Here is a 26,475-nt window from a genome sequence, read left to right as displayed (position 1 = left end):
CTACCCAAATAGTGCACATTAATTTAACTCCACTGCGTTTTATTATGAGATCTTCATTAAGAATGATAATCTACTGTAACATATGAGCAGGATCTGATAAAATTAGCCTAATGGATTTGCATTAAAATAACTGATAGCTTTTGGTTAGACATTATAATTTAAACCACCGCTATTCCACTGCAGCATAATACTTCAAGATATATTGCAATTAAGGAGAAATCTTTTTTATGATTTACTAGTCTTGTTGATGGAAAAGCAATATATTATTAATATTCTGGGTCAAGGGCAAACGTGGTAAATAGTAAACACAGTGTTGCCTTATGTAAGGTCACAGGATCGGAGTGTGGTTTCACTTGAATTATTTCCTGCTAGAGGAAATCCTCCAGGAGCCTGCTTCCCTAGATGGAATGTCATTTTACTGTATTGAAGCAGATTTAAGTTCAATATTTTGTTCTGCTGTGTAAAAAGACTGGAATGTGCTTTTGAGCGAATCCTCATATTCTCCATGTCCTGCCGTGTTCACAAAATTATGATGTTTTTGCAGCAACTGTCGTTTTTGAAAAATATAGATAAAGTCTTGACATTTTATTGACCTACACTTAAAAACAAACTGGAGTTTTTGTTTGGGTTCTGGCCATCAAGAGTAACTATTTGACATCTTGGTTCAAAGTGTAACTGTTTTACACAAGTAAATAGAAAATATATTTTCATGTGTTAGTTCCACATGAAAATTGTGGGGCTTTGTATTCTAGCCCAGTGCACATCTATTTTTTTTTTCCATGTAAAAAATATTCTTCAGTAGATTAAGAATAAACATTAGAGAGAAAAATCAGTCTTCGTGGCTTGGTATGGGAAGCACAGTCTTAAATTTTAAGGGCTGTTTTTCAGGTCTGCATTTGGAACTCATCATTTTGCTTTTTCTTTTAACTTCATCTATTGAAAGCATTTTAATGGTTGTGTAACTAACACACCAACTTTATTACTAGAGCATGTGCCAGCTTCCCAGCTGTCTCATCCTAATTCCAAAAACCTCCTATGAAATTAGCTTTTGTCTTTGAATACTCAAACTAAAATTTGGCTGCTGCTTCTAAGTATATATTCAGCACGAGGAGGCTTTGTCTCAGTGAAATTATCTTTAAATATTCCCTTTGATTAATTCATTGAACAAAACAGTATCATTCCATTTTGGAACAAAAAGAGTCTAAGAAAAACAGTGTGCATTTACTCTTTAACTTGTCTAATTTTTCTCAGCTAATTAAAGAAACTGAGACTAATAGAGATACATGTGTAGTAATATCTTCCAACTATAGCTCTCAGCTCCTGGACATGGAATCCAAAACTATTCCACTTAGATTGTTACGTACTAGCACGTAGTAAAGTGGAGCATATACCTCATCATATGTATTGGAGTGATTTATTCCTTTATTCTCTCATGCATTAATTGATTACATTGTTCTTTAGTGGTAAAATGTAAAATATACAACTGTGGTCCCTTTTACTCAAGCAGCTAAATGCATCGCTTGGTTGTGGATGTATGAAGCACAGTTTGAACAGATACTAACATGGACAAAGAAAATATATAACCAGTGCTAGTGAGGTGGTTAACACCATCAGCATGTTTTAGTTGTATTTATTTGCCATTATTAACATTAAACTTGAAGGGCTGATAGTATGGAATAGTCTGTATCAGCATTTTAATGAGCTTACTTTTCAGATCACTTAGTTTCTCTTAGATCTCTTAGCTCACTTAAATATCATACAGAAACTCAAATCCTGCATACCCAGGAATCTTAATGATTGCAGTGATAGAAGTATGTAAACATGGGGTTTTTTGTTTTATTTTTCCTATTAGAATCTTAAGTTTTATTACACATTCTTCTATTAAAAATGGTGGTGTTCACAGAGAAGTGTTAGTCTTGTGCAGAAAAAAAAAATGGGCCTGCAATTGATATGGCAGGAAAAAAAATCTAAGATGTCGTTCAGAAGCATATTTTTCATTTTTCTTTGTAGAAATTGATCACCAAAAGTACGTAGAATGCACATACGTTTTAATTGGCTTTACTACCAGCATTTTAGTAAATGAGTGTTACGGGTGTTCTTCACGTGACACCACTATAAATTAATGCCCACAGACATGAAAAATGTTGTTTGTTTTTTTTTTCCCTAGTATCATAGGATCATAGAATGGCCTGGGTTGAAAAGGACCACAGTGATCATCTAGTTTCAACCTCCTGCTATGTGCAGGGTCGCCAACCACCAGACCAGGCTGCCCAGAGCCACATCCAGCCTGGCCTTGAATGCCTTCAGGGATGGGGCATCCACAGCCTCCTTGGGCAACCTGTTCCAGTGCGTCACCACCCTCTGAGTGAAAAGCTTCTTCCTATTATCCAACCTAAACCTCCCCTGTCTCAGTTTAAAACCCTTGTCCTGTCACTATCCACCCTTGTAAACTGCTATTCCCCCTCCTGTTTATATGTTCTGTTCAAATACTGGAAGGCCACAATGAGGTCTTCCTGGAGCCTTCTCTTTTCCAAGCTCAACAAGCCCAGTTCCCTCAACCTTTCTTCATAGGAGAGGTGCTCCAGCCCTCTGATCATCTTAGTGGCCCTCCTCTGGACCTGCTCCAAGAGCTCCATGTCCTTCCTGTACTGGGCGCCCCAGGCCTGGACACAGTACTCCAGATGGGGCCTCATCTAGATATATACTGAAGCTTATCCATTTCTAGGGAAAAAATAACAGTTAGTGTTCATGTTGATTGTAAATATATATATATATCGTTTTCAGTACATCACTTTATGTATCAATTTAGAAGGAAATCAAAAACTTTGCCACAGATCTGTCTTCCAGAGAGTGGTCTCCCTGCTTTGTTAGAAACAGCACTTTTTGCATCAGGAAGCTGGAATATATGTAAGAAGCTTCTGATGAGGAAAATTGAATTATTCTCTTCTGATTATCCCAAAAATAGCTTACAAAATTACCTAATGTTTTGGAGGGAAGAAATTGGCAATTGTAATCATTGGTACAGGACAAAGGGAAGGTGAAAGAAATTTTACTGTTGAAAATTTTACTGTGTGAAAATTGGAAGCACCTGAAAGCAAAGTTAGAGTGTAGACCACTTATGAACTTGAATTGTGCCAAAGGTTTGTCCTCTTTTGTTTGGTTTCATGGCACCAAAGGCAAAAAACGCACCTTTGGAAGGGAAGAATGAACCAGTTAAACAAAGCAAAGCTCACAGTGCTGTTCTTGATTTAAAAAAAATTGTGCTAACAAGTAAAATAGAATTATACAGTGGCGGAAAGTATCTTATCTTTAATCAGTTTTCAGCAACAAAGTTAATATATGAAGCAAAGACAGCTTTTAATTTTTTGATGAATCATTTAGCAGTGTATGCTGCCTTGCTGCTAATATCTGTGAAAATACCGTAGCTCATACATCATAGGCATTAATTGCTACACTTAGTTCCAGTGGATGGAGGGGAAACAGGATACGAATGGCAGTAATTTTTTCTTAGCCCAAGAAAACCTCTTGAGGTTCGTGCTTCATTGCCCCATCTTCTCAGTTAGGGCAGCACAGCTGAAGATTAAACGTGGCTTTTTTAAACTGAGCACAAGTGATAGGGGTATGGAGAGGCATGGAAGGAGCATCTGGACCAACAACGGGAGCAATCAGGACCATTTCTCAAGCACTGAAGGTGGTTTAAAAATACATCCTCACTCCTGAAGCAGAGGTTAAGGAATGCTCCTCTGTACCCTCTGCAGAGGGAAGGTGGTGACACAGTGGGGGAAGGAATGACAGCAGTGACTGTTGCCTACGCACAGCAACACGATTCCCTCAATTAGGGCAGTCATGAAACAGTTTACTTCTCCTGTTTATCTTCACGTAGGCCATAAACTGTTTGCACATTACACTATCTCTCTGTATGGTGAAGTAATTGCCATTTAGGTCTCAACGAAAACAATCTGATTGCCTGTGCGGGCTGGATGGAAGGATGTGCCAAGGGCAGTCTGGTGGGAGAGGCAAGTCCCCAGCCACAACACCGGGCTTCTGTCTTACTCTTCTGAATGCACTTACCCTGTGCTTGCCAGAATGTTTGTCCAAGTGCTTCTTCACATTTAACACATGTATGACTGACTTCAGATTCCAGAGAGCTAACTCCTTGTTATCACTGGCATTGGTTATTTGATGGATGGTTACCTTCACTTTTGCACATTATTTGTACATGCACAAAATCTGTTTCTATTTCTGAGAGCAGTAGATATAGGAAATTTCAAGTTAAATTTATGAACTATTCCCATCTTGATAACGCTTAACAGTACAAAGTGAAATAAATCAGACGTTATAGCAGATCTATAAATGAGAAGATGCTTATTGTGTGAGTAGAGGTCAGTCCGTAGTCAACTTGAATTAAGTCATTTCTAAAGAAAGATTGAGTTGTTGAGACCTTTGCTTCTTGAAATGACATTTCCTGTCAGCAGACATTCTCTTGATTATACCTGTCTCTTTCATGTCATGAGTCACTATTCATTTTTAATTGACACATGGCAGCTCTTCCAAGTCTGTGCTACGTTATCATGGTGTGAAGGTTTGACTGTATAATTGGATGGAAGGGCAAGATGTTATTCAAAAATAAATCTGAGGAATCGCTTCTCTACTAAATGTGGTATATAGTTAATCTTATTGTTGTATAAAATCAGTTGTAATTAATATTCTTCACAATTAAATCTGTTCTGCTTTTTTCTTAAAAATGGCTTGATACAGAGCCATAACATTTGTAGTACCGTTTTGCTAATTGCATATGTGGATCTGTTTCTCTCAGAGTTCCCTAATATTGATTCATAATATTGCCACACTCACATACCTAGAAATAAATTCACATATCTATAAATAAATGCATGAGTAAAATTATGTTACATATTTAAGTGCAGACAGACATTGGCTACCGATGACAAATGAATATGAAATCCATGCAGTAGGTAGCGGCTCTCCCAGGGAGGGGTGCAGTGCCTGTTACTAGTCAGGACAGACTCTGCCAAGCAGAACTCTGTGTAGCCAGCATCCGAGAGGTGATGTGCTGATATTTCTTTCTACCTTTCAACCCTTAGGCATCTGCCTTCCACAAAATTCAAATTTATGCAGGGAATTTAGATGCTTCTAGTGAGCATGCCAGTTTATGTGCTGATGCAGTGTGTGGGATGAAAGCAAATGAGGGATATATTGCTGTTTGACATTATGCAGTTCTTATATGATGTGTGTGTATTTATATATATATATAGTACGTTGGAAGATAAGATTGTGGGGGCTTTGGGCTTTTTTTATGTTATTTTTTTTCCTGTTTGGAATGTTACTGGTAAAGGGCTGTATGTTTATTCCAAATTCCAAATTGCAGACAGGATTTCCTTTGTCTTCCTTTAATTTGAATGGTTTGATTTTCCCCTCAGGTTTTCATGTGTTGCAGTATATAGGCAACGACTGTGATGGCTCACAAAGGAAAAAAAAAAAAAAGCCAACTTTTTTTTCTTAAAGTCTATTTTTTTTTCTGTCTATATTCACTGGGGATGAGATTTCCTCCTATGGATGGAGTAAAGCTGTGGCAGTAATTTTACATATAAGAGCCCTCCAGATACGAATTACAAACCCTATACTGGGCAGGCTGCAAGAGGGGGTGGTTTCTTCAGTGGTGATTGTGTATAAATTGGTGTCTGAGGAGAATTTCTTTTCCACTATAACTCTTGTATATTATACTTGCGTAGCTAAGTAACTGAGCTTGGAGGGTTGCATTGCCACAAGGAAGAAACTGACTCACATGCTCTCAGATGCATCCCTCCATGCATGTGGCTGAGGTTGTACCCTGGGCTGGAAGGAGATCGTGCTCTTGCAGCAGCAAAGCCTGGATGGGCCTGGTACTGAGTGGGCCCAGCAGCACAAATCTGAACTGTTCCAAATTTGTCTGCATCACTTCTGGGGTGGTTTTAGGGAAGAAGCATTGAAGTACCCAGCAGTTTATGTTTCCTTTTCCCCAGATGCCCCCTAGGTACACCCTGATCCTCACACAGGGATGTGGAGGTGTGCTTTGGCACACTGAGTAGGTGGAAGTACAGGCGATGCTGTTTTCATACTAAATGTGGTTCCTCTGGGTCTCCTGTGACTAGAGGTGTGCTCTGAACAAGCTGAGACCGGTCCCTGCCGTGCAATGATCTCCCGCTGGTACTTTGACGTGGCCGAAGGAAAGTGCGCGCCCTTCTTTTACGGCGGCTGCGGTGGCAACCGGAACAACTTTGACTCGGAGGAGTACTGCATGGCAGTCTGCGGCAGCGTCCGTAAGTGCACTGCCAGCCCCTTGCTGCCTCTCTCCGACCGGCCCTGCTGCTTGGTAGCGGGCCTGGGCTCACACTAATCCCGCTCCTGCTGCCCGCGGTCTGTCCAGCTTATTTCTAGATCTTGTTAGCTTCTCGCTAACCCAGCTTGGTAGCAGGCACCTTCTCTGCCCTCTAGGTAGTCTTGCACATAGCTGGCCAAAAGCCTAACAGTTCTGTAGATGAAACCTTCCCACTCAGTTTTTCTTCATCTTCTGTCAACGCCTACTAACATTTCATGAGTCCCTGTTTTTGCATGTGCAATATGCGTACAGGAAAATACTTCAGGGAAGCCTCAGGTAAGTTTAAAAATGGCTCTTAATTTACACACTGTATTTTCATGTTTCTTTTTCATCAAAGCAATATCAGCTCATCAGAATATCAGAAGAGTTATTGCCACCCTTGGAAGAAGTGAAGAAGTCTTTCTTTTTTTTCTTCTTTTTTTTCCACTTTGATTGAACACTTAATGTGTGTTTGCAAGGAAAAGGGATGAAATTATTTGTTTTTTTAGGTTTCCCTGAGGGCCAAGATGCACACAAATGCAAATAACACACCCACTTGCTTTGTTTAACACACCATATATTTTAGTGATTGCTTTCCGTGAAGAAGGAATGTTTGCACTGTGATTTTGGTTTGAGAAGGATGGTTTTCCCATAGCAGAGAACTGGAGCTTGCATTTCAGTTCAGCAGCCTCTGGTGCTCTCTGTTTCTTTTTATCTCATCTGCACGTATTACTGGGAGAGCTACAGCTGCCATTTGTATCTGAGACATTAAAGGATGATTACATATTTTGCTGCTTGGCCTTCTCACAGGGCAGAGAAGAGAAGAACAGAAGGAGTATATTCAGACTGCTTTATTAAAGTGTTTTCCGAGCAGCTTGTTTTGAATAAGAGGAAAGCCTAAAAATGCACTTAAAAGCATGCAAAGTCATGGCAAGGTTTGGTGTTTGTTTTGTGAAACGGAGGAGCTGTGGTTTATTGAAGCGAGAGTAAGGGTGCTCATGGGGTCAGGATTGCTACTCTGGTCCTCAGCTGTGGTTCATCTTGGTGTCTTTTAGAGCTACTCAAGGCAAAGGTCCGTGGAGGGCTTCACACTAGTCTAAATCAGTGAGCAGGACTGATCAGCTTGTGCAACAGAAGAAGATGTAGTGAGTGTAGAGGAAAAATACACTGCATGTTGGAATGAGGACTAATACATTTGCTAAAATAAGTAATTTTTAAACTGTTGAGTTTCTGTCCTACATTAAGTGTTTCCAGAGATGGATAACATGGTTTTCTCTGATTGTGAGCTCTGGGACAGACAAGAAAAACTAGGGCTTTATAACAAGAGTTAATTTAGGGCAGTAGTTGAAAAGAAGAGAATCTTATTGAAGGAATGTTTCTCCAGTGAAAAATGTGATATTGATGGGCAGTTATCTATAGACGTGCAACAAGGACGGAAAAGTAGACTGAATATAGCTGTCTCAAGCTGATTAGGGGCATTAAAAAACTCTGTCATGAGAGAGAGAATGAAAATATCCATAGGTCAGTTGACTTCTTGCACATTTCATTTTAGGTAGCTGAGGTGGGGCTGTGTATATTGTTATGACTGACAGAATTTGTAAAGGATAATTACTTGTTTAGGCACGTGTTAGGTGAGTATCATGCCTAAGTGATTACAGACTCAAAGACAATGTGGTAGCTATAAAAGCAATAATGGAAAATAGCTGAGAAACCAAACCTTTTGCTACTTTTCATCTGGAAGTATTCCCAGTTAGCAGGTGAACAATGATAAAAGTGAACAATATTTACCTGCACACAGCTCAAGGTACTTAATGAGTTGGCTGCAATAATATGCAGATATAGGGCACCAACCTCTGAAATGGTATCTCTTTTTTCTATGACAGTACCTGTTCCTTTGTCCAGAAGTTTGTTTTTGTTTTGTTTTTGGGAGGAGGAGTAGCTTTCGTCTTTATACTTCACGTCCAGCAAGGTAGGATTGAAGAAAAAGTAGCTATTGGCTTTTTATACTGTGCACTTTTATGGTCAGTAGAAGAGTTTCAAAAAGCTGCATGCACTGGTTCTTGTTGGAAAGGGTAAGTATTTTCATATACATTGCTGGAATCAAGAATTATTACCACCTTTGTCGGCATTACTAAAAAACATAGAAGAAAGCTGCACCACAGCATAAATAAGGACTTGTAGCAGATCTAGATTCTTTGAAGACTGCATTTTGTTACACTTCCAGGTTTTTTTATAGATTTGCTTTTGACTCCTGCCCTTCAAACTGAGCCATATGGATGCATTTCTTTGTCCAAATCCTGCAGTGAGGCTCTGTGCTGACTCAGAGGTCTTCTTACATAGTGCATCTTGCATACAGAGCTGCAGTTGCTCACCCAGCACTTCAGATCTTACTTTCATTGGCATTCATATTGCTGAGAAGTTATTACATACAGATAAAGATGCTGCTGATTAAAGAGCAGTACCATCATAAAATAGACTTCATGAGAGTTATTCTTACATTGTAAAACTTGAAAGGAGGACTCTTGATTTGTTGCATTGCTAATACAATGACATTTCTTGTCATAAACAGGTTGTAGGGGGAATTGCAACACTGGATACTTATACCACTAAGTAGCAGAGTTTACTCTAGGATGAAATTGAGATGAGACTGCTTGGATGTATTTCCCAAGAACCTCATAATCGTTTTGCAGAAAATTGTTCTGCTACAAGGGAGTGACCTTGTCTGTGTTCTTTTAAAAAGTGTATTACGGATTGAATTGGACTTGGAAATGAGATTGTCTTCCTTCTTTGAGCTTGCCACTTGGCAGTGAAGGATTTACAGCCTGGGCTCATGCTGTTTGAGAGGATAAATGATCTTTTAAATGATTCTTCCATAGCATGTAACATCAGAAATGAATGAAGAAACAACTTCTAAATTAGTTTATAGCATATTCATTAGGATATTTAAATGGACTTAAAAGATTCCTCTTCTCTGGCGCACAGAAAACTATTTTTCTTAGGTTCAATTCAGTAAAACAATGCCAGGAATGCTAGCATTTGTGTTCATTACATACGTGTCTTGGTTTACTTTGGGAATCCTATTTTTGGTCTGTGTCATTTTCTCTTCTTGAAAAATGTAGTTAATGGAAGTACTTGAGCAGCTTGGTTTTATTTCCACAACTGGCAGTGAGGAAAAATCTAGCTGGTCTTGTCTTTTAAAACAGATCTCACCGAGGGTTCGTTCTTGGTTTTCCTCAGTAGTTTCTCAAGCAGCTTTTGACTCCACAGGGTATGCTTTCCAACCTATTTAGTTATGTTCTTGTACCTATATTTTAATCATAGGTCCAAGTGTTCCATACCCTGATCTATGCAACTCTTATTTCTGTTACTAAAATACTTTGGTTTCATCTGCTGTTTCACTATCACTACACTGCTTCTCATTATTCTTCATCATTTTGCTGAAAAAAAAAATGGGAATGAAAATTGTTACTGGTCCTGAATATGATACGTTTCACTGCTTAAGTGAGATCTTGTCTTTGAAACCAATCCAGTGTTGCTGAACGCGATGGATTGCCTTTAGTGGGTTAATAGCAAGCCTTGGATCAGGCATGTCCAAGCCTGTTACAGGAAAGGAGAACAACCAGGACAGAAGACATTCAATACAGGAGTCTAGGCCACCCCTCTTCTTTTCTGTCCTTTGTATTTCTTTCTGTCACCCTTGCCTTACTCTTTCTATTTGGTCTTTATGTCTTTCCCTCCCTCAGCTGTCTGCATTTGTACTTTTTTATTTGCCTCATCATTTATTCCCTTCTCTCCAGTGATCACATTTTTTTGCTCTCTGGTGTTCTGTATAAACCTTTTCAGCCTCTCTTAAGCAGGACACAAGATGGAAACTGAAAGCACATCTATCTTTGGTGAAGCTGTAGTTGGTTTTGTAGCTTTATGGAGAGTAGTATGAAGTAGTGGGCAATGGTTGTGTTTCTCTCAAATAGTTGCTTAAGGATGAAAGGGTGTAATATGAGTTTAATTTTCTTGTATTGCACTGCAATTGGACTGAACAAAAAACTGGGGAGATTGAATTGTCAAGAATACCTACGTGCTGTGAGTAGTGAAAATGTGAAAATATACTGAATACTAATATCTGAACACAGTCTATGGAAAAAAGTGTTTTTCTTCTGCTTTGTTAAGTCTCTTAAGGAAGAGACTTTAGGAAATCTTAAGTCTCTTAGCCTTGATCTCAAAAGGTGATTTTGTCAGGTTATACAAAGCCTTAGGCTTTCTCTGCTATCAGCGACAATGACCAATGCTCTGAGGTCTGACAAAAATAACTTGTGTGTTGGGTAGGATTTATTTCCATCAAATTTTCACATTTATCACCCCACAACACTGGAATTGATATATAATTACCCTAGGAGTAGAAGGCTTTAAATATCTTGTTACCAGTTCCTTCAGCCTGCCAGACCACACACTCTCTCTCTATTGATTTTTAATATTTGATACTATCTACAGTTTATATTTAGTTTAAGGACTCAAACTTCTATTTTGTGACTGGCCATAATGGCCTCTTTGAATTTATTAGAATCTATCAGATGGTTAACTCAGATATAATGACCTCAAAATGGGTATATATTGACAAGAGTAAGCAGAAGATGATGAAATGCTTTTACTGAAGGAATTAATTCTTATTGTCATACTAAAATGTAATTTACTGTAAGATTTTTTTCACTTGTTTATTTAATAGCTGCTGGTTAAACATCTTTTAAACATGTGGGAAATACGTATTTTTAAAAACTATTTTGAAATCGTGTTCATGTTCCAGCCCTACATTGGAGATGTGTGAAACTTAGAGCTCTTAAATATGTTCAACTTAATGGCTGTTGCATACAGCACTGCTCTCTTCCAGCTTCTGTAGCCATGATGTGATAAATTCAAAGTGCAATGGAAATCTTGCTGCAGTATTTTCACTTTTTTCTACAACTGCAGCTGAAGGAAACTGTACTCTGTCTGGTAGCACAGTTTGTTTTTAAAAATTTTGATATACAATTGAAATAATCTTTTATTAAAGCGGGGATTTTTATTATTGCACTGAAATTTGCTGGCTTAAAATAGAGGAAAGTGATAGGTTCCAGTGTTATCAGTTACTTCATCCACGTTCTCTGTGAAGTGTAGTAATAAGTTCAAATGTTAACATGTACTGTTTTATTCTTGATATCTTACAACACAAACACAAATTTTTGCATGCATTTACATACAACAGTATTTATCCTCTGGGCTAAATACAGTAAACTTACAACTTGCTAAATCTTTTGGTAATATTTAAGTGTCAAATACTTTATTCAGTTTTCAGTTGAAGATATGAAGAGACAATAAAAGCTACAATTTCATAGTATGCATGAAATTTCATGCTATTTAAATATATATTAAAATATTGTGCACGAGATTAAGACTAATATGAGGGATCCACTCCTACTGCTCTTCTTACAGGCTGATTAGTACCAGTCTGTTCCTAATAATTGGTGAGAGCATTCTTTGTGTTTCCAGTTCATGCTTTGAAGTAAGGGAATAATACATGACCTCTATCACTTTGCATCATCCAGTTTAATTTCTCTTCCAAGGTAGTTTATATATAATAATCTGTGCCCTTTAACAGCAAAGACTTGTGAGATGATACTCCAGTTGTTTCCTGTTGTCAGTAATTTCCTTTATCCATTTGCTGCTTGTTCAGGATCTTGACATCTTTCTAATTAGTAGGAAGTAAAATACTTTGCCAGTTAAACTTACATGCCAGCTTCAACTTCCAGAGCATATCATAAGTGATAAGGCATTAGAGAGCTGTGGAGCATTTGGATAAGCAGAGTGGTAAAATATACTCAAGTTAGTTAGGAAGAATGCTTTAATCTTCTCAGTTATTTACCGAGCTATTGCTTGTTTTATCTGTACAACTTCAGAGACCACTTGAGCTTGAGGTCAGGTATGAAGCTTAAGACAGAAAGCAGCCCACATGCAGAGCACATTCATCTGAAAGAATTGCCACTGCCCTTTCACTGTTCTTGAAGTTTATGGGGTAGTTGGCAGGCCTATGTCTATAAAAGCAGTGGAGCTTGCAAGTTAATTTGTGCCAGGAATGCATCTTTTTGACAATGCACTTAGTGCTGGAAAATATTCATCACAGCAACTAGCTATAATACCAGTTTGTCACAGCACTATAGTATACATAACTTAAAATACAGAAGCCTAGTGCTAACATTCCAAATTCTAAGTAGTGCTATTGCAAGGAAGTATCTCACATAATAAGTACAAAGTCTTTTATTTGAATGAATAAAAAAGATTACTACAATTACTCTTATGCTAGTCACTCTACAACAACCTGTTGCTTTGTTGTAAAGGCTCTTTGTATTCAGTTGTCTTACTGCTTCCCAAATTAGCAATAAATGGACCATTACTTCACATAAATGTGTCCCTTTCCTGCCATCTCCAGCATGAATTGCCTGTATCTGCTGGGTTTTATTTTCTCTGGTATGAAAACAGAACTGAATCATGCATCTTGATGAAGATGAGGCCAATTTCAAATAGTGTAGATGAAATCTTAAGAAAAACATTTTTGCAGTTAATTGTGATTGTTTGACATTTGTCATTTAGTGCCTAGGAGCTATAAATGGATGAATTCCAATATCTGTTTAAATTGTAAATTTTAACTATCATCTTTAGGGAATGGAAGTGGATAACTTCTGTTACCACAGTTCCTTCATCTGTATTAATTTATAATTATTTTCAACCCTTAGTCCATGCGTGGAGCCAGTGTTGGACTGTGCCTTTTTAAAAAGCAGTTAGATAAAGCTTTGGATTCAAAAAAGAAACATCTGAAGTGTGCCTAAACACATTTCTCACATTCATTTTTTTCCTGTTTTTTTTTTTTTTCCTCCATCTTTTTGTGTGTGTGTGTGTGTGTACTCTGTGGAACTTGCTGTGTCTTAGTTACAACCTCAGCATAAGGAGTGTTTGGGTTTTTGGTATTTATTGGCAGCAGTCTGATTTGATGTAATATGAAAAATTACATGCTTTTTCCTGATAACTATTTAAATTCATGGTTACAAATCATAACAGAAAGATCGTGGAGCAAAGTGTTGTAGAGATGTCTCTGAGGCCATCAAGGGACTGCCCCTCACTACAGGAAAGACATTGAGGCCCTGGAGTGTGTTCAGAGATGGGCAACGAAGCTCATGAGAAGTCTGGACCACAGGCCTTATGTGGAGCAGCTGAGGTAACTGGGATTGTTCAGTCTGAAGAAGAGGAGGCTCAGGGGAGACCTTACTGCTCTGTACCACTGCCTGAAAGGAGGTTGTGACGAGTTGGGAGTCAGCCTCTTCTCTGTGTAACTAGCAATAGGACTAGAGGGAATGGCCTCAAGTTGCACCAGGGGAGATTCAAGTTGGATTTTAGGAAAAGTTTCTTCTCCGAAAGAGTGGTCAAGTACTGGCACAGGCTGCCCAGGTAGGTGGTGGAGTCACCGTCGTGGAAGTGTTCAAGAAATGTTTAGATGTTGTGCTGACGGATGTGGTTTAGTGGAAAATATTGGTTGACAGGTGAATGGTTTGACTGGATGATCTTGGAGGTTTTTTCCAACCTTGGTGATTCTAAGATTCTATGAAATGAAATTATAACACATCAAAGGAAGATAGGAACAGTCCTCACAATGTAAAGTTTAAAATGGAACATAACTTTTAAGCATGGTTTTAGCCTTGATGGGTACTAAAAACAATGGAAAATGCATATATTAAGAAAGGAAGGAGCATCACTCTGAAGCACTGAATGGGATTGGCTTCTCCTTGATGTGTTAATTCTCTTCATGTCACCTCTGCCTGGAAACTTTCAATTAAAGTAGTAGACATTTTTGAACAATGTGCTTTCCAGTCTGCTTTAGGAATATTCATCTAATTTAACAGAATTTTTGAAGCTAGGAGACATCCTGAAAAGGAAAATGGAGAAGTCAAGCCCCAGAACTGCTGATCTTTTTACTGTTTTTGAAATATGATCTCTGGGCATACAACTATTACTATTACAGAGAAATTTTTAATTTGATAAAAATATGCATATACTTGTTGTCTGCCAACAGGATATATTTCTTTTTATCTAGTCTGTTAGCCTATTTATGTCTTGTGAGTCCCCAGTACTGCAGTCAGAATTCCTCAATTTTTATGAAAAATGCTTTACTTTCAAAGACTTCTGTGGTGTCTTGAAGATAATTGTGAAAACATGAGGAGAAAACAAATGTACAAGATAAATGAAACCCAGTTGAATGATTATGATCAGGCTGAGTGATAAATACACAGTTGAAAAGGATGGACCTTAACATCAATGAAGACCTTAATGGGAATTCATATTATTGTAATCTCTGCTGAAAATTAAGCAGGACTTGAGTGATCTGAAGGAAAGGAGTTCCAGGCTCTGAACATAATCAGCACAGTTCACAGCTCTGCAATTAACTTCCAGGCAGGAAGATGTGCCGGCAAGTCACAAGGTAAAAGATCAGGCCCTCAGAACTCAATCTTAAAGTACTGAACAATTATGAAGACTGATGATGGAGGATATTCAAAAGGTTTGTGTAAGAATGCAGAAACTCTTTTCTGGAATTCAGATTGGCCCCTCTGAGTCTTTGGGTTACGGCTGTGTCTCTTGCAGTTCATTATAAAGTAGGTTTTTGAGGCACTTGGTAGCATTTCTGGAGTTAGAGAAGAGACTCATGGTTTAAAAGTGAACGGTTGAATGTGTGATTTGCAGCTTTCCAGAAAGTGCCTGAAATGGGAAAAGGCAAAGACAGTAAGCAAAGGAAAGAGTTTATGGTGGAAGGACTTAACTGAGAAGACAGTGATAGCTAAGTGCCAGTGTTGCAGGTTCTATCTTAGACCAGTCTAGGGATGATGAAAACACTTGGAGAACAGCATTGCCATTTATTTATTTATTTCTCCATTAAAAAAAAACCAAACACTAATAACTGCTCCTTGTGGGTAAAATACTGAAGTCAGGACATGTTTGATTTTCATTCTCACATTTCTTCCTTTCCTGTGGGAAGAACTATGCTCCCACCTTTTTATTTTGTTTAATTTTAGACAGTGCAAAGGACTTGGTCTTGGTGAAAAACTATATGAAGAAATTAAAGATGGAAAAGAATAGCAGCTTGCTTGCTGATCCTCCAGCTTGAAGTGCTAAGAGTGAGGACAATTGTCCGTATTTATAATGCAGAAGATCGTTATTTATGTATCATATATAAATACACTTAGTGTTATGTGCCGCAGTATTGATCTCAGTACTGAAAAACATACTTGTTTGGCACTTTCTCTCCAAGTAATTAAATTATGTTAATTAAACATACCTTCACAAAACTCATCCTCGTATATCCTTTTCCCTGCATATATTGTAATGATAATTTTCTTCTATCTCATACAAGCCTTTTCCAGTCTTCATTTGTCTTATATCATGCAGCCAGTAACGTACCTGCTTTGTAATAAAGAGGTAATCAGCATATTCTTTTACTGTTGTTTAGAGTCCATTCATCGGATTTACTACTGCTCTGTAACAAGAGTAGCTTATTCACAGAAGAATGGGTATACCATCTTGTAAAGCTGTTCATTTCACAAGGTAGCAGTAGCAATAAAAGAAAACCTTCTTGCTGAAGATGCACCGCTAGCACTTCAGACAATCACAAGTGCTATAATTAGATGTGATCACAGCCAACAACTGAAAGCTTTGATCTTAATCTTTCATTAACATTGATATGGCCGTTATGTATGTGGAAATTAGAAGCAACGAATGCATTCACTGAATGCTGCATAATAGTTAGGTAATGTTCTCAGTACAAGTGGCTTCCCATGTTACATGCAACAGCCACACTCATCCAGAAAGACAGCATGTACCTACCTCCTCCTACTTTATGTCAGCATGGTGAGTGACTCTCTTTCCTTTCTCTGGAGATGTTGATGTGGATTGTTTATTTTCATGCAAAACAGGACGTGGTATCTGGAAGAGGATATTTTTTTAAGGTTTCTTTTTAATATATATTTAATAATTGTTAAATAGCAACATGTATTTAGAGCATAATTTGGCTTTACTATTGAACCCATGTGTCCACAAATGTTCGGACTTTTAAGTGTAACTAAAAAAAAATCCCAAATCTGCTTGGGAATTGGCAAGTAAAAGTTTGAAGAAAATGTCATCTGATACTGCATTTCTTACGCAGCTATCAACACACACTTGTTGATCAATCTTCAAGCAATATACTAGAATGAGTTGCATCAGAAAACAAGCAACGCATAGAAAATAAAACCTCATTCGAAAAGCAGATGTGGTCAAAAATGAGATCAGGCTGCAGATTTTTAAGGAATTCTTACACGTATCTGATGTCTGACCAAATGTTCCCAATTTACTATGAGAAAACACGCAATACGTCCGTAGAAATAAAACTCCCAAATGTGTTGGAATGGAGAAGATAGATTTTGTGCCAAGAGCCATAAAGACATTAAAATGTTTCTGCTGTATTGCAGAGGAAGGGAGGCCCGGTGTTTTTTGTGTCTCTCTTTTCATTTGAGACAATGGGCTTCCAGTTACTGCTGTGTTGGAATCACAAGTCATTTCAACACACTATATGTAATATATTTTTTAGTACCAGATAGAGAAGTTCTCACATAAACATTTGCATGCTTTGTAAATACAGAGGTCAAAATCTCGTAGGGTTATTTGTTTTTAAGAACTGATTCTTTTGTCAAAAAAGTACAACTGATTTCAGATCATGTGGATAGCTAACCAGTCATAAGAGAGTTGCTTCAAACTGTCTCAAACCATTAGACCTCAGTTACTTCATTCTGATAAAATTATTCTTGGAAATCTTCTCTTGAGTTTTTCTAAATCAATCTGGTATCCAACTTAGTCATGGATGAGTGTAAATGATGGAGCTCCTTAACATAACTGAAATTAGACCTTCACTGTACTCCAGGCCTGGACTGTTTTTGAGCTAAGATTCTTCATCAGTTGCTTTATTTGGGTTTAGACATACACTTTTACTATCTGAATTCTTTGTTCACCCTTTGGAATTTTCCATTCCTCTCACCCTGCCTCGGTAAGTATCCCATGTATCATTGGAAAATCTACTCTGGAGAGGCCACATGTGCAGGATGGGAGCTTTTGATAATCAAACCTTAAATGTACAACTGGCTTAACTGATCTCACTGCAAATTTTAGTGACCTTTTTTCCTGTTCAATAAATTAAAGGTTAAATTTGCATAATTTATTGGACAGTTACTTAAATCATCGCTTCTTTCCATTCACATTTGTACAGACTTAAGTTGGGAGTTGCATGAGGAATTATAAAAGATGGGAAAAGATGGAGAATAACGTGCTAGAGCTCCTCCCCATTTCTGCCTTGTGCCAAAACCTGCTGCTTCCTGCAGAGGGTGAGGATGGCTTAGGCAAGGGCAAATCTTCTATGCAAAGCCCAATGTAACTGGAGAACTTGCTGCCTCACAGAGCTGTGAATGTTAAATTTCATGCTGGTTTGGAGAGGAAAAAATGGGAATCATGGAAGACAAATCCAGCAGTGTCAGTCAAACATCACAACGGGGTATTACATTTCTTGCAGGTATCCCCAGGCTTCCAATGGGCATAATGGGAGAGTGTTGCTTTAAACTTGCCCAGCTCACTCCTAGGAGTGTTTGGTTAACCTGTGCCAGGAAATAGTACCTTGCAATTTAGTGCTCTTAAATTTCTCCCTGGTTTGAGGTAAAATTTTATTTCAATTTTTTAAGTGGAATTAAAATGTACTACACTTAACTGAAGCTCCAGGAAAAAAAAAAAAAGATAAAATTAATTTGGTACTTGAGAGATTAAAAAGGAAAGATATTTTAAAATACTTTGTACCATTACAGAAATGTTTTCATTCAATTCAGGCTTTGGTTGAGTTGTTTTTGGAATTTGCTTTCCCCAGTGGTTAGAGCCATTCCTGCCAGCAGCACTGCATCTCAGCAGAAACTGCTTCCTACGCTTGTGCACAACTTTAATCGCTCTAGAAGTCTTTACTAACTGAAAGTTTTTGTCTTAAAATCCAATTAGACCTTCTGTGCAAATGAGGACAAGGAGGCTCATGGGTCTGCTTTTTCCAGTAGTGAACACTACAGATAGCTAACAGGAGGTTACAGATTAATATGTAATAATATATAATTAATACATGCACTGATAGCTGTCTTCCACTGACCATTGTGCATTGAAGATCTGGCAGAGGAGATGAGATTTACAGAACTCTAACCTGGCTGCTTTGAAGTTACTTAAAAATCTCATTTTAACTCTTCCTTAGTTTGACACTTACTTGGAATTGTATATTTCTAATACTGCAGTCACATTATCATTGGAGATGAGTTTTTATCATTAAACGTTCAAAGCAAAAGAACTTTTATGCTTTTAAATGGTATTAGAGGGTTTAAATTGTCTGAAGTTGTAAGAGACACTTTAAATACTAAAAGTAGTATCCTATTTTTTAACTTTTATAGCTTGTCAAGAAGCTTATTGGCTCCTGTTTGTTGCAATACTTAGTAATATGCAGATTTATGAAATGTATATCTTGCAATTAAATATTTATGAAACATCTGAAAATGATGGAAAGATAATTTTTGCTGCCTATGACTTCTCCATCGGACATTTTTGATTCCTTGTAGATTTTTTCAGTCAAGCAAGCCTCTCCTTTGTTCCAGTAAGTAACTTATAAAATCTGCTGTGCAGTTTCCATCAACAGCATCATAAACCCATCTGTGCCTTTTACATGGAACATGTAGTGATATCCCAAATGCAATCAAGGCCAAAGGCTTTTTGGTCATCATTTTGTTTGTTCTTGTTTTGCATTTGAGTTTAGACATCTAATGTAAAATTTGAGGAACAGGTTGGATATCGGTTTAAGTTTTTAATAAAAATTTGAGGATGTATTTTACTGGGTGATGACACGCTGGAACAGGTTGCCCAAGGAGGTTGTGGATGCCCCATCCCTGGAGGCATTCAAGGCCAGGCTGGATGTGGCTCTGGGCAGCCTGGTCTGGTGGTTGGCGACCCTGCACATAGCAGGGGGGTTGAAACTTGATGGTCATTGTGGTCCTTTTCAACCCAGGCCATTCTATGATTCTGTGATTATATGATACATGGGGAACATGTACTTATAACTAATTAAAAAAAAAAAAAATCAGCCAGTGTAAGTGTCTTTATATTTCAACATATGGTTTGAAATATTGGTTGACATTGATAAATATTGGTTGATACTGCTCAGCCTAAGCTTCAGATTGAAGTTTGTTTCTGCTGAGCATTTCAAGAAATGTTGGAAAACAGGGCCAGGGAATTCTGGTATTTTTTTCTTACCTGTATCGATCTCTGCAGTAGAATGTATTACCTGTGTAAGTAACCTATTGTATGTGTAGTCATGGGAATTTAATGAAACCCTGTGCAGCTATGCATACAGTCTTTATTTGTTTATTAAGTTTTTTAAACTAAGTTAGCAATCGTTGAACAAACTGTGACCAGGGAGATTAATTATATAATAAAGATCTTTAGGGGCTGTGTAGTAGAAACAAAATGGTCAATCATCATTAAAGAGATTCTTTTTAATTGCTATTATGTCCATAGCACAAAAATGCTAGACTACTTAATCTAGGAGTCGTTGGATGTCATTACGTAATTAAAGGATTGTTGCTTGAATTACCCCAAATGCACCTCTTTCCGATACCAGTGTGATAGGTACAGCCTAGTTATCTGACAGGAATGGCTGGTCATTAGTGCATGCTTTCTCATTACTTCCAGCATCTGTGAGGGGCTTTATTAGTGAGAGTTGTTACAAATAAAGTAAATGCCTGTGAGGCAAACTGTTATTAAGGAAAGGATTTGGAGTATTTCGTTAGGGTGCCTTGAGGTCCAAAGGTGCTTTAAAATGTATTTGCGTTGACACTTGTGTGCTACAGCTTGCCTTTTAAAAAATAAACTAATATACACAGCATGTCATTCTGCAAAGGGCGTTCTGCGGTTTTATGTACTTAAATCAACACTGGGCTTTTTTTTCCCTTGTAATTCTTTCCTTTGGCAATGGTTTCTAACCTGTTTGAATAATGCTGCTTTGCTCATTCTGAAGAATTTCTCCTGGATTATATAATGGGAGGGAGAGAGGGAGAAATCTTCTTACATATTTCTATGTATTTCCTGCGCGTACTATATCTGACTAAACCACGTTGTTATATTCTCCTCTGAGGTTACGTTAATGGCTTTTTTTCTGATGGAAATTAGAACAGATGTTTCTTGCCTGGTTCAACTAAATTTTATCTGTACTAAAGTAGAAATTCTGCTTTTTTTCTCTCTCCTTCCCTTCCCTCTCTCAAAATACTACCTCAGTCCCTACCACAGCTGCTAGCACTCCTGATGCTGTTGACAAATACTTGGAGACACCTGGGGATGAAAATGAACATGCTCATTTCCAGAAAGCCAAGGAGAGGCTTGAAGCTAAGCATCGTGAAAGGATGTCTCAGGTAAGAGGAGATCTCTTTATCCATGAATGTGGTAGAGAGCTTTGTCTCTCGAGTCATAAGATGTTTGGAGTCTTTCATTTTCTTGTTTCTCAAGGCTTCTGGCAGCTGCCCTGCCCATCTGCAGTGCTGTAAATATACCAGTTACTGCCTTTCTGAATCCATCTAAGAATTTAGTACAAAGGTTTGTGCTTGGATTACAGTTGTAAACCTAAGCTGCTACAGTTATTTGGGCTGGTAAAAAGGAAAAGAAAGTCTGTTAACAGTTGCTCTCATCTTTGTTGAAGATATTTGGCTTGTAATATTATTCCTATCTTTAAAGAAAGAACTTGACCACTGTTATTTATCCTTCTTTTGCAGAGGCTAAGCTAGATTGCATGTGATTAGCTTCATTTGCCAGGTGTACATATACATGCTAATGCCCTGGGGTAACTTAAGCTTGTATATATTCGTCTAATGCTTTTGAGCCTCAAGGTAACATAAAATGCATCTTATGCCAAAGCAAGGAGGAAAAGTCAGTGCTTTTGATCTCAACTAATCCAACTGACTCAATCCTTTTTATTTTCTTTAAACCAAAGAGTTTTGTGTATCCTGAAACTATGTTCTGTTTTTAATCTTATTGAACACTAGGAGACGAGCTATCCATTCTTTCAGAAATAGAGTTTGTAATAGAAATACCAATAAAAACTGTGATAGTTCTACTTCAGTAACAGTGAATAAAAACTACAGAAGGTTTAAAGGACAGCCTGTGATATAAGTACTTTGCTTAGGATGGAACAAGTAAAAAAAAAAAAATTAATTTAGTACAATTCAAATGAGCTTTGTATACCATATAGATACTTCAGTATATTTATTCATCGTAACTTTACCCTCTGTTGTTGCATTTTCAGTTTCCATATATTACTGACACGTTAACCTTTAGCTTTTCACTATAAAGTTTGAGGAAGCCTGAAATGAGACTCATAGAAAGTCTCCTTCTGCTAGCACTGTAGATATGCATCTTCTTATCAGTAGGCCAGGGCATCTTACATAAAGCAGTCATTGTTTGAGACCACATACAGTAGATTGGACACTTAAGAGGTAACAACGTAAACGTTCTTCATCTAGCCTCCGCTTTGGAAGAATCATAGTACAAAGAAGGCATCTTTTTCTTACAAAGAGAAAACTGTTCCAAAGTAATGCTATTTAAAGTGTTAAATTGTTAAAAGTCTGGTTGTTATCTTTCCCTTGGAAGCTTAAACAACTTCATGGAGGTGACCTGTAGCTGAGCTGGTAGCAGGAAGGGGTGCTGCTGGAGATTAAGCTCAAGAGCAGGGTGGGTCAGCAGCTAATGGGAAAAGGATGTGCTGTGCTCCCACTAAGGCAGCAGCTTACTGCAGCTGAGACACCTAGTCCTCTGCAGCCTCTTAGTCCCTTCCCTTTCCTGAAGAAGCCCTTTTAGAAACGCTGTCAGGACAAGTGCCCTGAAATGGAAGGGCAGTCAATAGGGAAGACAGCTTTTCCCAAAACAGTCCTCGAATTCTCTGCTTATTTTTGGGTCTGCCTCTAACATTAAATATACAGTGTAAAGATTGATCTGAGTAATAAAGGGCAGTATTTCTGTTAAAACTGTGTATTTATTTTCCATAAAGCTGAAAGGTTTGTGCGGAAGAACTAATGAAGTACAGTGGAGAGAACACTGTCAGTGCTTGAGGCTAACAAAGCTAACTGGAAAAGCTACTGAACTGTAGCTGCAGAGAACTTGTGGGTAAATGCTCTGCACATTCAACCATGTGCATTTGGGGGAACTTTATAGATGAATGCTGTGGTTCAAGTGTTTGACGGAAGATCATGCTGGTGCTGCCATGTGCTCTGCCCTCGTTAGCATGTTCCCAGCCATCCTGGCTGTCAACACTAATGAGCATACAGCTGTGGGGTGAGGTAGGTCAGCTCCCTCATCTCATTGCCATGTCACTCTTACAAAAAAAAAAATAACCAACTCTGGACAGTTCAGCAAGCCAAATCACATCTGGGAAACAGCAGCACAATAGGAACCCTAAGAAAGAGAGAATTGATCTGCAGTCTGCCCAGGCTGATGATTAAATTGCAGCTTAAAGTTATATGTCTTGAAGTATGCAGAACGCCTGCAGAGCTTTTAAGAAGAAAGTTCACATAAGTTTTTAAAAATTAGTTTTTACCACTGTGAATAATATCTTGTCCAGCACTGAACTAACCTTTCCCACTAAATGTTCTAAGTAGGAGAGATCTTAGGAGCAGGTAGAAATAGTAGTTAGTTTACCAGTCCATGTCTTGTTTCCAGTTGAAACTGTGATATCTCTGTGTCCCATACAGGTCTTCTTCTCTGGCCATTTGTTTACACATTTTTTTTTAAATCATGAATTTTCTTCACATGTTTTTAGTTAAAAAATAATTTGCAGTTGTTACTTGTTATATTAAAAGTAATGCTGGATAAGTTAACTGAGCCTTTGTGTCTTATGTTTTTCTTTAACAGTTAAAAAAGATCACAAGACTCACTAGCTCAGCCCTCCAGCTGCACTGAACATATTCATTTTTGTTTACTCAAATAGTAGCTCATTTCTTTTCAAAGCTGAGAAGTGGGTACTAACAAAGGAACAGAAATGTCCATTTTTCTTCTTTGGAAAGACAGGAAATGATCAGCTCTTAGAAAATGTTCCATTTGTACAATGACCTGATACACCTCTAGATCATGTGGTTTAAATCCCTTCTGCTCTTAGGAGTCCGTGCCTTCAGACGACCAAGGTTCTCTGCCTTTACATCTGCACGCACCAGGAGGAGCAGTGCTTATAAACTTTTCTAGGCAGTACAGTAAAGAACATTACATTAGTATACGATTTTTTAACTTTTCTTGAGTTTCCAAATTAACAGTAAAACTACATTCCCATGCAAACAGGGCAACCATTCACATGCAACATTTAGATGTTTGCTGTTCTTTTATGTATAACAAGGAGAGGTTATGTTTATTTATCTCAGGCTACCCTAGCTGTTTCCTGGTTTGATACAATCCTCCATTACCTCTTTCTTTTTCCAGATTGTTAACTCAGTACAATTCCCTCACTTAAACAGTTTCTGGTAAATAGCCTGTTGAAACCAAATATTGAATCTTACTCAAAGAAGCAGTGTATTTAAACTTTTTTTTTTCCCTCAGAGAAACATCTTGAGAAATCCTGGAGGCTTGAATTTATTCTTCCTATTATATGACTGTTGACAATGTTTCAGGGATGTGCTTAGTACTTAAGATAGGAACTTAATTATACCTTGTCTCCGAGAATAGCCTTGCTTCTTGGAAGTGCGGTTCCAAGGCAAGCATCTGAAAACACTACAGTCCTCAACCAGGCTGAACATAAAGGCAAAAGCCTAGTGTTGTGTTCAAGATTTTATTACTGTGATGAGAGGATAGTTTTAAAAATGAGACACAAAGTACATCTAAACCAAATGTTTGATCCTGTTTGTATTCAAAAGGTGTACAGGAAAATGCATTGTCTGTGTCTAGACTCCTGGGAGAAGAAGACAAGGCCTAAAAACAACTCAGACAATAATTTCACTATATTGAATACAGGCTTCAGTTAATCGTGGGCTGCTTACTTTACAGCTTCTCCCTCGTAAACTGTACAGTATACAGTGTACTTATTTTAAAGCATTTTTGGAAGAAGCTTCCCTTAGTAAGTGAGAGGAGAAAGTCTCTTATAAAATATGAAGTACACGTCTTATACCAAGAGCATGACCAAGCGTGACAACAGTCAGTGTGTTTGGAGGGGTGTCAGCGTTATCAAAGCTCCTTTCAGTTGTCCATCAGGTAGAGTCACATCAGTAAACCCATCGTAGCTGATGGTGTTGATCTGTAAGAGGACGTGGGTAACCAGAGTTGTCTGGCTGTTCAGCAGCACTGAGTATCATTGCATACTACTTGTTTCCAATCTTTGAGGTACTTGCTGATTTTTAGTACCAGTGGCACCATGTTCCCTGGATCTCTCTGCCTCAGCTGTTTTGTGCGGGGTCTCTTTCCTTCTCTACAACTGTCAGCTTAGTTAGGAGAACACAAACACTACCCCATCCCCAGTTAGAATCAAGGCTTTTTGAAGAGATCTAATGATGTTATTACCAGAAAAAGAGTCAAGACTTAAGTGTGCAAGAAAAGTCCTTGACAAACATAGGCATCATATTGTCATGGCTTCGACAAGCTAACTTAGTAAGCCTTGCATCAAGGACTTCTGCTGTTGTGATTGGTGTAACCCAAATGCCTGTTTAAAATTCTTTCATTTCTGTATTCTTCTGTGCACCAGTGTAAAAAATGTGAATAAATTCTACTGGTTTCAATGTAATGAGATTTTGTACTTAGCATTTTTCTTAATAGTGAATGACACTTTTCTTGCGTCCTTTCTCCCTCTTGCTGTCCTCTACAGCCCAATTTCTAAAGAAAGGTACCAGGCAGTAAGTCCCAAGTCCTGAAGAAGTTTGACTTTGGAATAGCTTGCTTCTTAAATCTTAATCAGAAGTTGTCATTTTCCTGGTACAAAGCAGCCAAACCTTGGAGAGTTATAGATCCATATGGCTTTGATAGGTCTGTGCTTTCAGTAGAAGAGAATAGGTTTATAACAGCACACAGGACAATTTTGGCCTTTTTCTGCACAGCCATATCTGGAGAATGATTTTTCCTTCCTGCTTGATGGATTTCCATAGAGCTCTGTGGTACGTTTGCTAATCACCCATGATTCTGTGAAGGTACAGCCTTCAGTAAGAGCCCAAGCTTTCTCTTGGTGATAGCATTTGCCCACAGATAGCTGTAGGGCAACTGTTTAGTTAGTTGGAACAGAACCACACACTCCCTCCACACTCACACCACTTTCAACTGTTGAAGTCTTCCCAATTGAAAAAATAACACTCAGAACTTCTGCAATCTTTAAATTGAATGTTATTTTCTGAAAACAACCATGTTGTTCTGTGCTTTTTTTACACAAGCCATTTGTTCTTGCACTGGAACTGGACACCGAATCCAGTAATTTATATTCCTCCCAGCTAGCTGTGTAGGCTGTCAGTTTATCATTCCACCTCCAGTGCTTTAAAAGATTTAAAGAAATAAAATAGACAGGGAGACCTATTCTAGCCAAAGGTCTCCTCCTTGCATTACTCACAAGACTTGTTTTCATCATGTGGATTAGCAGAGTGTCTTTTCAGGATTATTTTAGGCGTAAAATGGCAAGGAGCTGTTGTTCTGAAAACCCACTGATGCTCATTCAGAGCAAAAAAGAGTATTAAACAGATGTCAGACATGAGATTTGGAGACATAAAAGAAGGGGTGGGAGAAGAAAATCATGAGCTTGCTAGTCTAAGTCAGTGCTCAAGTTTTAACTGGTATCATATTAATTTATGTCTTGAATTAATGCTGTGGGTTCTGGGTCACGTCCTGGCACTGGTGATATTCCAGTTCTCTAGAAAGATGCTGTTTGTGTACGAATTAAGATTTCTAGGCCACCACAATGGTATTGCCTAAGTGTGTAATTGAGAGATGAATACCTAATGCGCCCTTAACACAGATCAGCACTCCAAACACTACTACATTTTTTCCAGAATATATCATGATGCTCT

General features: G+C 38.1%; 1 protein-coding gene across 6 annotated transcripts in view; it reads left to right on the top strand.

Moving 5' to 3' along the window:
* The window catches only part of APP (amyloid beta precursor protein), a 199,378-nt gene that overhangs the window by 118,552 nt on the left and 54,351 nt on the right, over positions 1-26,475 (top strand). For 3 of the 6 annotated variants that reach the window (NM_204308.2, XM_046943439.1, XM_046943352.1), the window contains exons 7-8: positions 6,150-6,317; positions 20,741-20,874. In NM_204308.2, coding sequence (NP_989639.2) covers positions 6,150-6,317; positions 20,741-20,874 — 302 coding nt within the window. The remainder of the gene's footprint in view (positions 1-6,149; positions 6,318-20,740; positions 20,875-26,475) is intronic. The other 3 variants (XM_015299094.4, XM_046943383.1, XM_046943417.1) reach the window with 1 other exon arrangement.

Source organism: Gallus gallus, chromosome 1, assembly GCF_016699485.2.
Source record: "Gallus gallus isolate bGalGal1 chromosome 1, bGalGal1.mat.broiler.GRCg7b, whole genome shotgun sequence".
Lineage (NCBI taxonomy): Eukaryota > Metazoa > Chordata > Aves > Galliformes > Phasianidae > Gallus > Gallus gallus.
This window is presented reverse-complemented; position numbering and strand designations above follow the sequence as displayed.